The sequence below is a fragment of the Melampsora larici-populina genome (genome assembly GCF_000204055.1).
Source record: "Melampsora larici-populina 98AG31 unplaced genomic scaffold MELLAscaffold_48, whole genome shotgun sequence".
Lineage (NCBI taxonomy): Eukaryota > Fungi > Basidiomycota > Pucciniomycetes > Pucciniales > Melampsoraceae > Melampsora > Melampsora laricis-populina.
The window spans coordinates 463,938-477,558 of record NW_006768812.1 but is presented as its reverse complement, the minus strand read 5'-3'; the positions used below and the strand labels follow the sequence as shown (position 1 = coordinate 477,558).

Here is a 13,621-nt window from a genome sequence, read left to right as displayed (position 1 = left end):
CTTCTATTGAATGATTTGGGATGCCCTGGTGGAAACCAACTTTGAAGCTGTCTAGGATGAGTTGGACACAAGGGAGGAGGTGGTGTTTCTCAAGGGCTTTCCTCCACTCGTGTAGCTTCATATCACATTCCACACTCAGGGGCCATTTGGTCTGTTTCTTGGGATGGATTGGGACGGAATGGTCAGGGGTTGATGCTGGGCTTTTGTATCTCGGGTCACTAGCGTTTCTTTGATAGGTTAAAGGGCATACAAAAACATGTAAGTGAAGCCATTCACTGCAGAATGTCATGTCATCAAAATATGAGATACATAAAGGACATGTATTATAGAACCAATTTAAAGGATAATCTATCTGTGGAGTACAGGATAATCAAAGGGTGGAGATAGCTCTGAAAAAGGTTGGGATTAAAACATAGGTAGGTCATAAGGAGGGGTGCTACAATATGCTGTGATTCTAATGTCTACATAGAAATACAAAGGTCATTGATCAATCATCAAAGACTTACCCCTCGTGTCTTGTATTGTTAGCCACACCTCGGCTGCGTCTCCAGCTACCTCTTCCTCCTCTTCCGGGGTACTGTTTTTCCCGCCGTTGGTGCAGCTTGAGGGAGGAAGCCATTCTTCTGGCGGGTCAACGGATTCCAAGGTAGGTTGTGGTGAGGAAGTGGAGCAAATTGTCTTGGGGCAGCTTGTTGTTGGGTTGTGTCAACTGTGTTTGTGTGATGACCTTGGTTCCCACGCTTTTGCTTGGTTGACTGGCTGTCAAGGGAGGTGTTTTGGTGGCTGTTGACGCTAGATGATTGAGTGTGTGATCTGTAATGGTTACATTGTAACAACTTGCTACTACTTTAGCCTAATGTTCAGAAAGAAATAGCTGATACTGTAATTGCTAACCTATAAACTCCTGTTTGAGGATGCTTGAATTTGAATCAACATCCTTTGGGGCAAAAGTTGGTGTCACCCCAGTTCAACTCATTGAACCGTAAAGATTTCTATATAGCTTGGTCTTTGTATTTGGGTAGGTGAAGGCCGATATCTTTCATCTTTGTCTTTCCAATCTACTTGATGAAGATCTGGGAGCAACATAGGACATTGAATTGCAATGCGGTCAGCCAGCATTCTGTGGACCGCCTACTCGGGGATGACGGTTGTGGTTATTACCTCTTATTGTCCCCTAGTGGTTTAAGGAATCAATTGGAGAAGGTCTTACTTGACGGATTTCACATTCTCAATATGTAATTTAAGGTGTTTGGCTAGCAATGCCTTCCCATAGTAATGTGCTAGGTATCCTCCGAAAAGACTCGTACATTCTGACCCCCCTGCAAAGGACAAGGTATATTTGGAAGGAGCGTTGAGTCCTTTGTTTGACTTCACCTTGGAGGATGACGAGGAGTGATGATTATGGTCAAGTTCCTCCATATTGGATCTTGCAAATGTTTGGCAAACACAGTCAGAGGGATTGATGTGTGTAAGTTGGTCATCTGATCTGCCCAGAAAGGCTATCAATGCAATAAGGGAAGAAAAAGATAGAGAGAAACAAGAAAGTGGATTGTTGAGTGACTTAGACAAAGCTGTCAGGAACGGCTATCATTGATGCTTACTTGAAGTGGGACTAGGTCTCCAGTAGGAGGTACTCCTATTTCAATCTTGATCATGTTGGTCTTCTTTGGTCTTTTTTGAGATGTCTGATGCTTTCTTCTTGTCTTTCTTGCCCTTCCGCTTCTTTGTCTTGGATTTAGTCTTAGCTTTTGTAGCTCTTTTCTTGGCTTGTGCCTTTGCCTCTCTCATTTGACATTCTAGCTTCTCTACAGTGTCTTCTTTTTCTGGAGTGTTAGGTGTAGTCAGTTCATTTTTGATAACCTTGGTAAAGGAATTTGCAATGAAATTGGGGAGAGTAGGACAAGTTCACTCCTGACTTGGAGTGCAAGAAGATATGGTTTGCTAACTTGTTTTCATAAGCGTACAAGGATCTATCTTCTAGCTAAACTGTCAGCTTGGCAAGATAATTCACTAAATTGTGCCTTCACATCAGGAAATTGGCTAGCAGAAGATAGGTTCAAAGTGGTATTAAGGACTGGGGGTATCTAGGGGAGGAGATTTAGGGGAGGAGACTTTTTGGGAGGGGAAGATATATGGATGTGTACAGCGTAGCCAATCATGAAGGTTGCTAACAAGATGGAATAAATTTGGGGAAGGGTTTGGTACTGCTCTAATCAGACTCAAGATGGCTTACTCTTCTTACTCTTCTTATGCTTAGGTACCTCTTCCTTGTCTGAATTTTCTTTGGAGTCTGAAGAGTTTGAGTCAGAAGGTGATCCGGATGATAATGAATGATTGGAGGCTTTCTCTGAGTCTGACAAATTGGAATGCTCTTGAGCTTCCTGATCTTTGGGTTCATCGTCAGAGTCTGAGGAATCTGATGAGGAGTCGTTGTCATCTGGTTGTGTGGGGCTTCCAAGGTTCCTGAACTGTCAGAGTTGTTGGAATTGTCAGAAGAGTCAATGGAGCTGTTGCGTTTGGCAGTCTATTCTGAGTCTTCACTGGATGAGTTATTGTCGGATATGACTTGAAATTTGTTCTGGTCTTCTGCTGTGTTGCTAGGATCATCATCTTCAGAGACTTGTTGTTTGATTGGATTCTCTAGATTCTCATCTTCTCAGTTAGCTGTTATGGAGTCTTCTCCTATATCACCTTGCTTGTCTCCAGCTATGTCAACTCCTTCTATGGAAGAATTTGCAATGAAAGTGTATAGCTCTAGATTTGTTTGGCATGGTTATTTCTCAGAAGACGTGTGAAGGAGTATGAATGTGTTAGAGGATAGAGATGAGATAAAACCAAAGATTGTGTGTACAACTTAATGAGACAAAAATTAGAGAATGACAAAGAAAAAAATGTTGGACTGATTGTGAATATAATCTGCAGAGGTCTGTAGGGTTGCTGTTGAGAAGGAAAAATTCAAAATAGGAATAGACAAATTATTAGTGTAGGAATATTATATCTTCTAGTTCTAAACACTATTCGATCTAATAAAGAGTTCAACAAAAGGTAGGAAGGAATACCTTGAGATAAATAATAGATGTTTAGCAAGAGGGACAAACAAGACCAGAGGTAAAGCCTTTATAGCTTGATTGACTGATTCTATCTATTCAATTGCAATGATGAGAGTTATCATATCATTTGGTGATAGATTTAATGAAGTCATGTTTCTCAATGGGTAATGAGCTCCCTTCTGTTTGTCCTCATCTGTAATATATTACTCAATATGTAGATTCTTCCTAAGGAGTGCATTCACCTCCTTTTCATGGACGGGTCTGACAATTTGTGCCCCTTGCAAGAAGCAAACAAACAAGTAACAACAAAAAATGAAAACCTGATGACTGTCTTTGGTTTACTTTTTCTGTTCATCCATTTACTCAACATCTCGTCCAGGAGATGGAGACGTGTAGCAAGGAATCAACTATTTCTTTCTATACGTAAATAGGAATTGCGCTAGGTATTCCCAATGAGGAACTAGACCAATTCATGGCCTAATCCCTCTGTGGGTGAAAAGAACACCTAGTGTTTATTTCTCCTTTAAGGCAAAGATCACTACACTTAGGATCATGCCTGTGGATACCAAAGACTCCACAAAAAACAAGATGGGGTATTGATACCCTTTGAACCCGCTTCAGGGATCAATTTATTCAAAGAGCTGAGACCTGCTAAAGGGTCTCAAAACCCCAAACCTTGTAGCACCAAGGTTTGTGAAGAAAGAGAAATGTATAACACCCACAAATAGTGGAATTCACCGGTCGTATAACAAAGCAAACCGCGCAGCGTGACTAAAAGCATAATTACAAATTATTACAAATTTGGCATGCCAGCAATTTAGTCTTCCTCGCCGTGATCTTATCATATGGCCGAACATATAAGCGGAAACAATTTGACAACCACCTGCCCGAACGCTTCAAGGCTTTCTCAGACATCCCCAAATGGGCTTTCAAAGATGCACCTCCTAGCCTCAAGCTTTGACCTGACCACGTTACATTCGACTTAGTCTTAAAACTCCTCAAGAAGGTGATCACTGTTCTCCTCAGCATTGGGCCATCATGGTCAGCATTTGGAAATAGAGGATTGGAAGGACGGCCCATTACGTTGTTTAACAACTCCTTCAAGGCTGTTATGGGGTCAAGACTGTTTGGTTGTTGGGAAAGCCTCAAGAATTGAATCTCGCCCGGCAAAGCTGTCCTTGCCATTCAAATATTTACCATGGTGTGTGATTTGTCGGCATTAAACGTCACATCTGACCTGCGCACGTAGACATCGGCGTGGTTGGTGGAAAGTGTCAGTTCTCCCAAACGGGCTAAACCCCCAAAACCGGTCAGAAGTAGCGCCCGCATAACCGAACCGGACGTGGTTGACTTGCTGAGTTTCAATACCAGGAAGTGAAGATCCATCAATGTCAGGCCGGCTCATAGGTTAGGAGTTCTAGCCTCTGTCGTAAGTGTCGCCTTCAAGAGCAATCTAACTCTGTCTACGCTCACATTAGGGAATTTGGCATCATGAAGTGTATGCCACATTCTCATACCAGTCAGATATCTCTTGATGGTATTGCTTAAAAACATGTCGCTGTGTTGGTTATCTCGACACCAGTAACTGAAACGGTAAATTGATCTTTTTGATGCCGGAAAGGGGTAAACTTGGGTTGAGGTCATAAACTTGAAATGACAATTAACGGCAGCAGCGTAATGACGGAATGTCGAGGGAGCCCATCTGTGTTGCAAAATGAACTTGCTTGCTTCATCCAACGTCTCAAAAGTATCAGGCCGCAAGTGTCTTAGAACGTCCGAGGCTAGCATCTGATGACCAAAAATGAAAAGTCAGTCGGTAGACAAGACGGTACTCTAAAGCTACAACACCGTACCTTTAAAGGGGTTGAAAACTGTCAAAACAAAAATGACTTGGAAATATAACTCTTGTACGAAGGGGAATATGTTTAAAGGTAATGAAGAAGTCGTCTAAGAGTCTAAATTTGTTTGGAACAGAAGGGGTACGAGGTCGGCAGTTCTAACCGAACCATGTCCTTAATATCTCTAGAGGTGTCTAGACCCCTGAATAGCTTATCTGCATCATTGTCTTCCGATATGACTCTAATTAAATTCACGTTGCATTCACTTTTGACTAGCAAGTCCTGGATCAACTTCCACTCGTTGTTCACCCAGGCGTCTCTAGAATTCTTATTTCTTGCCGCCCCTTCCGTAGTCGTGTTGTCAGTCAAGCATGAGAAACTTGTTCCCTTAGTATTTGTCGACGGTACCAACATCATTAAGCCCAGTCGAACCGCAACTGTCTCAGCCCAAGCGATTGTTCGCCTAGGCAGACCAATTGGTCGATCCCAAATTTTCCTTCCATTTGAATTGAGTCCAGGCCTGGCCAATGATAATGCCAATCCCGTAGCTGGACAATGCGTTGCCCACCCAGCCTACGTCTTGAATCTCGTAGTCTGGAGTAATCCTTCTGGCATCTTCCTCAGGCCAGGAGTTCTCCAAATTGCAACCCACTTAAAATTCTCTGTAAGGTAAGCTTTAAGTTGTGGTAGTATCAAAGTCAGGTGCGACAACTTCCCGTTAAACTTTTGGACTTTGTTCTTCTTAAATGATGACTTTGAGAGGAACTTGTCAACTTCTTTGATACGTTTGTCCAATTTCTTCTTTGGTAAAGTTACAGTTTTCAGCTGAGAGTTCCACATGAAACCAATAAACTTCTGCTTGTAAGAGAATTCTGCATACTTAGTCACATTTGTCTTCACCCCTAATTCTTCGCTAGCTTTCACAATCTCTAACATCAATAAAGGGTTTGACTCGTCTTTCATCATCAAATTATTGTCCACCCATCTGAACGCTTCAACTAAACAAAATTTCTTTTTCATTAAAGTTTTCCAGCCATCAGCCGGACCTCCGAAGGACCCACATCCTGCCACATACCCAAAGGCTATCCTCAAATCAATGTAGATCAGACCGTTGAAATCCCTTACTGCTAGATAAGGCAATTGAGACGGGTGCGTCGGAATCTGCCGATATGCTCCTTCCCAGTCAAATAAGCCAAGTTTCACACTTATTAACAGCGTCTTGAAGAATTCCGCCACAATCTTAAAATCGTCCCAGGTCGTCCTAAATTCTTCTTTATTAACGAAGGAGTTTACGGATCTTATTGTGTTGTCCTACTTGGGAAAGGACATATCATTGATTGGTCTGAAGCTGCCGTCCCCATTCATAACCGCTCCTAGCGGGCTGGTTCTGAAAAACCCCATATTTTGCCATACTTCTTATTCGGTGAACGGGCCGAACATTCTGCCAGCTAAAACTTCTTTCCTTATGCTCGTCTTGATCTTCTCAGAATTCTGTGAAACCCCTTAGACCTGATCTGGAGGTTTCTCCTTTCTTGTAGTTCTTTAGAAGGTTATCTTCTATTATTTCTTTTGTTTTCGATTTGGTGCTTTCTTTACCCATTGAGTTCAAGATAATCTCTCAGAGCTTATCATTGTTGTTTGCCAAGGCTTTTTTAGCTTGTTTGATCAGAAATTCTACAAATCAAACCATGTGTTAGATATCAATATTAATCTCAAAGACCATTATATCAATTTCTGTGCATGGTTGTGTTGGCAAAATATGTCGACGTTGATAAACAACTAGTCAAAGAGAACAATAAGAGATTTTTAAAATTGTCGTGATAACGTTGATAAACAACTTTTTATACTTAAAGATCAATAATTGAGAAAGTCGTAATAGATATCACTTGACAGTCTTCAATCAGATCGAAGTTCATGAAACGTTGAATTGTTGTAATTTCTATTAATTGACGTAATAGTTATTACTTGACAATCATATTAGCACATTGTTATGAGTGGAACGACATTGCTGTTATATGATATCTTGACTATTCATGACTGAGGATGTTTTAGAAGATAATGATTAATTATTTACTTACCATTCTTACTTTCATTTTTCTTTGAAGTAATTGAAGATACCTTGTCTGAGTCATCTGAATTGTCTGATGATGATACTTCATCCGTGCTCTCCTTGCTTGGTTCTCTCATCTCTTTGACCGTGTTTGTTTCTTCTTCATCTGAGCTATTTATTAAACCTAATCTCTCTAGTTCATCTTCTCTCGCAATTCTTTTGTCTTATTCTTGAGTAGTTTCAATTTGAAATTGTTCATTCAAGTTAATATCATCTGAATTTGGTGGTGTTGGTTCAGGGTCGAATTTGGGTCGTAAACCCATGTTTCTTCTACTTGATCTCATGGTTCAAAAAGTTCAAAAAGGAAAAACTCAAAGTCAAGAAGGAGAAGGGAAGTGACTGTACTTAGAGATGACTGAGAGTTGGCAGAGGAAGGAAGTTGGGGAAGAGACCTCAACTGGTATTGAAGAGACATGACTTACATCCACATTCCGCCCTGAGTGATTTATCATCCAGGGCAAGACTGTCCTCTAGCCAGTCCACCTTGTGTACACTAAAAGTTCGGCCCCGACCCAAAGATACAGAAGGCTGTATCATCCGAGTCTCTCCCTTTTCATTGCCAGATGTAACTCAGATGCTATACATGCATCTGGCACCCCTAATTAACACAACTCTTCCCCGTCAACTACACGCTCACAAACCGCTCACAAGCCCTTCACACGCTCACAATGGCCTCGACCCGGTATCCGCATTCAAACTCATATACCCAAATTCACAACTTCACAATATACATACACACAACTTCACAAACAACATCTACACACACACAACTTCACAAACAACTGGACCCAATATCCGCCCCTTCACAACTTCACACAAAATACATACACACGACTACATACAAACCAATATACAACAATCCTCATATGTACATTTCCCTATCTCTACCTCCACGTAAGCTAGATCCCTCGCTCTCGCCAATTCAACACTTCTTTCATCCACATATATACCACCAAAGACATTGACATCAACGTAATCCATACCAACACCATGCCTCGACCTCCCAAACGTGGTACATCACCTTTAAATCCCCCTAGGGCTCCAAAAACCGCACGAAACACACGCCGCTCAGCACCGGCCACTAACTCATCAAAGACTCGCCAGGCCAGCAAGAAGGCCAAGATTCCAAGCAAGAAGGCTACGATTCAACGCAAGAAGCCCAAGATTTCAAGCTCTGAGGGTGAATCGGACTCTTCATCCAACAACTCATCCTTTGACCTTGCCAACAAAATTGACCTACTCGACGAAGCCAAACCTGATGATGATGAATGGAAGGATGACAACAACACCAACAAACCTGATGCACCCATCCCCCATACAAGCACCCCTCAACTTCCTACATATCAATCCGACAAAACCAAGAAGAATCGAAACAAGAAGCCCCACATCAAAATCACCCTTGAAAATTATCAGGACAGCAACTTAGACGTTGCTACTATCGACTCATACCTCCATGATAGAGCTCGTAAGACACGAAACCGGATTCCATCTGACATTCAGAAAGAATTGAAGAACCTTCAATACATTTATCACCAAGCCAAGAAGCTATTGGCCCTAGCTGCACATTGCAGCGAACGGACGATCAACGAATTCCTGTTAGTGATGACTCCCCTATCTTTAATTTTATATTTGATTCCACTGACATTTTTGAAACACCAGGCACGAAGTGAGTATGCGAACCAGACGCACATTCTACCAATGTTATCTAAAGTATAGCAAAGAAAGCTCCCGTACTCACAGTAAGTTCTTCTCACATTAAACCTCATCCATCCACTAAATATGTAACAACCCTTCGCCTCCACCTCCTGATAGTGCCAGCAAGGAATGAGACAGTTGGATTCAAAGAGCAAAACAGTCACCTTGGCAACAAATGGTCCTCATACAACATCGATGAGAAAGACATATTTAAAGATCGAATTTTCTTTCCACTTGGATATCTGTCATGCGGGTGGGAATTACCACCACCTGAGCCACAATCCAAACCTCTAACACCCGAAGATATTCAGAAGTTCCTACCAATATATAAACGCTTAGTTGATACTGACAAGGTAGCAAAAGATTTAGGCCAACAAAAATTTGGACCTCACCTACCCACCGCTCGCCAAAATAAGGGAATAACCGAGGTTTGAAGAATCGATCACGAGGTATGACAGTACGACTCATTTTATTCACGTACATACCTCAACTGATTGTATCTCCTGTCGTCAGCTTCAAATTCTGAAAATACGCTACAGCATAGATTACTCCCTTATGGCTTCCTCGTGGTCACCGGAGACCAAAAACCGCAAGGCACAGTGGAGTCACGAGAGTTCATCATGCGATGACTGGATTGTACTCAGTAATGGCACGTGGCACCTCCTTGAGAAATTTGTGCGCCAGGTCACGCAGTCCGACTCAGACATCCGCCCTAAAAAAGCCAAGAAAGTCCAGCCTAGCGATGCTATCAAAGGACAGCTCATTGCTGCATTGAACTCACAAGTCGGTAAGTTCATTTTCCAATCCTCAATTTGACTACATATTCAGAAAGAATTACTACTGACAGCTGATCATCACAGAAAAATTCCTTCAAACACCCTTATCACACCTGGACTGTCATCCCAAGACCTCAAACCCCCATGTAGCACTCGAGAATAGGGTATTCAAAGGTGGCATCAAGCTCCGCGTCGTACGAGCACCACAAAGTAACATGACTGATCTTCTCCTATCAACAGAGTTGCAGAAGATGACGCTTGCAACTCATAAGCTATGGTTGGCCGATATTGAGTCTGGACATTACAAGGTCATCCGAGCAGCGGCTTCAGAACTCACGGCGGAAGAAGCAGCGCTCGATGATGAACCTATCAGCACTCAACCTTTAGAAATTAAAGCTGCAAGGGTTGTCCAAGGCGCGCCATCAGGACTTACGGCGGAAGAAGCAGTGCTTGATGACGAACTTGCTGAAGGAGATGAAGGAGCAATCATGACTCAATCTTTATGAGTTACTGAAGGTTAACGATCAGCCGACTAACTAAGTATCACAAATTTTCACTGTCATATCTTATTTAAATCTTCCTCGTAACTTGATTTTGTATCCTATGTTGGTGCAACTTGTTCTTGCTATACCTGCTTTTTGCTATTGTCTGCTTTTGTAGAGTGAGTTTCAAATGTTATCAGTCTCTTCCCTTATGTTTTCAATGATGTGAGCCAAAACGAGTCTCACAAGATTGACATAAAAGAAATTCACAACTAATTGTGAACATTGTGAACCCCCTACGTCTTAGTTTCCAAGATATGGACAAAGTTCACATTAGAGAAAAACTTCACAAACCTCACCGCTGAACTTGACAATTTGTGCAAGCATTACAAGTGTACCTTCACAAGGTTAAACCTTCCCAAATCACATTCCCAATCATGTGTTCACAATTGATTGTGAACTGTGTGTGACCCAAGCTTCACACGGCTCACAACAAGGGTTCACAATTTACACAAGATTACAGCCAATCAAGCATTCACAATTGATTGTGAAGTGTGTGAACCCTGAACTTCACAAAGTTCACAACCAGGCTTCACAATTCATACAAGATCTAACAAACTCAAGAGATCACAACTGATTGTGAGCTGTGTGTGACCCAAGCTTCACACGGCTCACAACAAGGGTTCACAATTTACACAAGATTACAGCCAATCAAGCATTCACAATTGATTGTGAAGTGTGTGAACCCTGAACTTCACAAAGTTCACAACCAGGCTTCACAAGAACTGTGTGTGAGCCAAGCTTCACACGGCCCACAACAAGTTGTGAAGTGTGTGAACCCTGAACTTCACAAAGTTCACAACCAGGCTTAACAATTCATACAAGATCTAACAAACTCAAGAGATCACAATTGTGAACTGTGTGTGAACCTTCATTCTCACAATGTTCACAATGTTCACAATGTTCACAAGCAGCCCTCACAATTCATACAAGATTTAAACAATTTGATGAAGTATGTGTGAAGCTTCATCCTCACAAATCTCACAAACTTCACAAGCAAGCCTCACAATTCTTACAAGTATAAAGAATTCAAGAGTGCGCAATTGATTGGATGTGTGTGAGCGTCCATCCTCACAAAGTCCACAAACTTCACAAACTTCACAAACTTCACAAGCTTCACAAACAAGCTTCACAAAACATTCAAGATGTCAAAATCAAGAGTTCACAATTTATTGTGAAGGGTGTGAACCATCATTTTGACCAAGTTCACAAAGCTCACAAGCAGTAGGTTGCAACTGATTGTGAAGTGTGTGAACCTTCATCTTCGCAGAGTTCACACACACGCAAGCTTCACAATTGGTACAAATCAATTGAGGTTGACGGTGATGTTTGTGAACCATCTCACATTCACAAGGTCACATTTATCATTCACAATCACAGCCTGCACAAACGTTCCACCGGGCTGAGCTAAGGTGTGAAGGTGAAGTTGAAGTGGAAGTATCCTCATAACCTCATAGATCAATCCAAGTCTTGCATATCTTCATCTTGGTTGATATTGCCATCGGCTTCAGTAGCATCATCATCTCCCTGTTCATCATGGTGGCTTTCTGGTACATCATCATCATCATCATCTCCATTGTTGTCTTCATCATCACCGCCCTCTCCTACGATTGTCACTCTTTGGGTCATACCCTCCCATTCAACAAGAGATTCTTTGACCATATTTCGCCACTTTGTACAGTTATTCCGATCTACCTCCTCGCTACACCCCGGTGGTGGGGTTGTCAAACTAACCAAAATGCATAACTTGGTTTGCCACCTTACCCATAGACGACAGGCACGCTGCACAAGTGTGGCGTGCAGAGCCTGCATGGTCTCTTTGGACACAGCCCAAATGGGAACGATTCCTACGAATCAATTGAACACCTTGCTTTCATCAGTTCAGGTTACACTATCTGGGGATATCAAAGAAGATTCACACCTTGCTGAATTTCATCTTGAAGGGCATTGATTTTATCCTGGAAGGCAAGGCCCCAGTTCATCATCTGCCTCGATTCCTTTGCTATTCGACGGAGCTCCTCCTCGCATCGTTGTACATCTAGATACACTTCAATGCCATCCTGTGTTCGGGTATCCACACCCCAGGGTTCTCGGGGATGGGTGAGGCCACCAAAATCAAAGAATGGATCAGTGATTTCCATCTGTTCCACCTCCTTTAGTGTTGGCGTGGGCAGTAAAACGTCTGGTGCAAATTTTTGATTGTAAGCCAGTGCTAGTCGATGATAAGTAGCGTGCTTCCTTCTCAGCTCAGTGTTTTTCAAGACTCTTAGATCGTTCATTTTTGCTTGGACATTAGTCCCTGGGTGATGGTTGGCCAAAAAAGGTAGTGTTAAATGCTAAAGAGGATGACCAATGCATGTGTTCACTCTACTCACCTCGTGCTGTTCCAGCACGCCTTCTATGCTCAATGACACCACGTTTTGCCACTACAAGACGACCTTTTGCCACCTGGATCTTGACTAATGGCTTGGCACGATCATCTACAACAAGATAATTGGAAATTATCAACCTCAAATGAATGAGATCTGACGTGAGGTAAGACCCACCGTCGGTTCCCGTCAGCTCTTTGAATTCCACATGTCCTAATTTTTCAGTTATATCTTCCATAGCTTCTTCCAAATGCACCATAGTATTTGGCAATGCCAGAATGGCTTGTCTCTTACGACCACATTGCTTTGACCTCTTTTTCCTGCGTAAAGCAGTGAGTCAATCTCTGACATGCATAATTCAAAATTGATTAGCCATTCTGCCCAGAACAATGAAGACTATAGAAGACAAATTACTTACTGAGCTGCAATCAGCTTTTCTTCAAGCTCTACCAGTTCACCGAGCTTTTCTAGGTAGTCGGCACTGGTTTGACTTAACGCCTGGCTCTGTAATTTTTTTTTGCGACGCCACTGTTCTTCAAAGTAGGCCATGTTTAAACCGTGCACACTTTCAAGGTGGGCCAATCTGTCTTTGGCCAACTTCAACTTAGCGTTGGTTTTTCCAAGGTGCCGTATGGACCCATGGACTGATGAAAATTTGTGAGACAAAAAGTCAATCACTGACATACTTTACCAAATTATGCGACATTACAATAATACACACCAGCGTTCATCCTTCCCAGTTCATTCTTGTGAAGCGCTGCGAAATTGATGGCATTGAGGCGATGTTGCTTTGTTGAATATCGCAGTCGACGGACCAAGGGATCAAACTTAGCCCATATACGCTCACTACCTTCGCCATCTGTAAGTCCCCATCCATCATTCAGACGCTGGTTGTAATCTAGCTGACATGTCCATTCATGCACAAATGAATGGAACAGGCTGGTTGCGAACTTAAGCCTGTTGAACTGCCGTTCTATTGGAAATTGATTTCTCTGATAAGATGTATTAGCAAGGTCTTTCCTCATTTATATAGCATGACCATAAGAACCTTTTCAATTCCCTTTTTGATATTGAAACCTATGTCATAAAGGACCCCAATCCTACCATCTCGCTTGCCTGGTCACGCCTCTGTTGCTCTGAGTAGCCAGTTTATTAGTGGAAGTGGGTATATGTTTCTACGAATGGATTGAAATATAATTGTTCAACCGTTTCTATTCATGAAGCAATGTGTTGAGACAAGC

The 13,621-nt window shown here is 42.2% G+C and overlaps 3 protein-coding genes across 3 annotated transcripts; all 3 read right to left on the bottom strand.

The window, feature by feature from the left end:
* Positions 1-405: 405 nt before the first annotated feature.
* On the bottom strand, positions 406-1,655 carry MELLADRAFT_110899 (uncharacterized protein; the record flags this gene model as incomplete). The annotated part of the gene is made up of 4 exons (XM_007415070.1): positions 406-461; positions 507-577; positions 1,375-1,499; positions 1,602-1,655. 4 exons carry the CDS (start codon positions 1,653-1,655, stop codon positions 406-408), a joined length of 306 nt encoding a protein of 101 aa, XP_007415132.1.
* Positions 1,656-11,469: 9,814 nt separating this feature from the next.
* Positions 11,470-11,823, bottom strand: MELLADRAFT_66983 (uncharacterized protein; the record flags this gene model as incomplete). The annotated part of the gene is made up of 1 exon (XM_007415069.1): positions 11,470-11,823. One exon carries the CDS (start codon positions 11,821-11,823, stop codon positions 11,470-11,472), a length of 354 nt encoding a protein of 117 aa, XP_007415131.1.
* A 315-nt stretch (positions 11,824-12,138) lies between these two features.
* MELLADRAFT_92052 (uncharacterized protein) lies at positions 12,139-13,064 on the bottom strand (the record flags this gene model as incomplete). The annotated part of the gene is made up of 4 exons (XM_007415068.1): positions 12,139-12,257; positions 12,387-12,491; positions 12,558-12,700; positions 12,799-13,064. 4 exons carry the CDS (start codon positions 13,062-13,064, stop codon positions 12,139-12,141), a joined length of 633 nt encoding a protein of 210 aa, XP_007415130.1.
* Between the last annotated feature and the right edge of the window lie 557 nt (positions 13,065-13,621).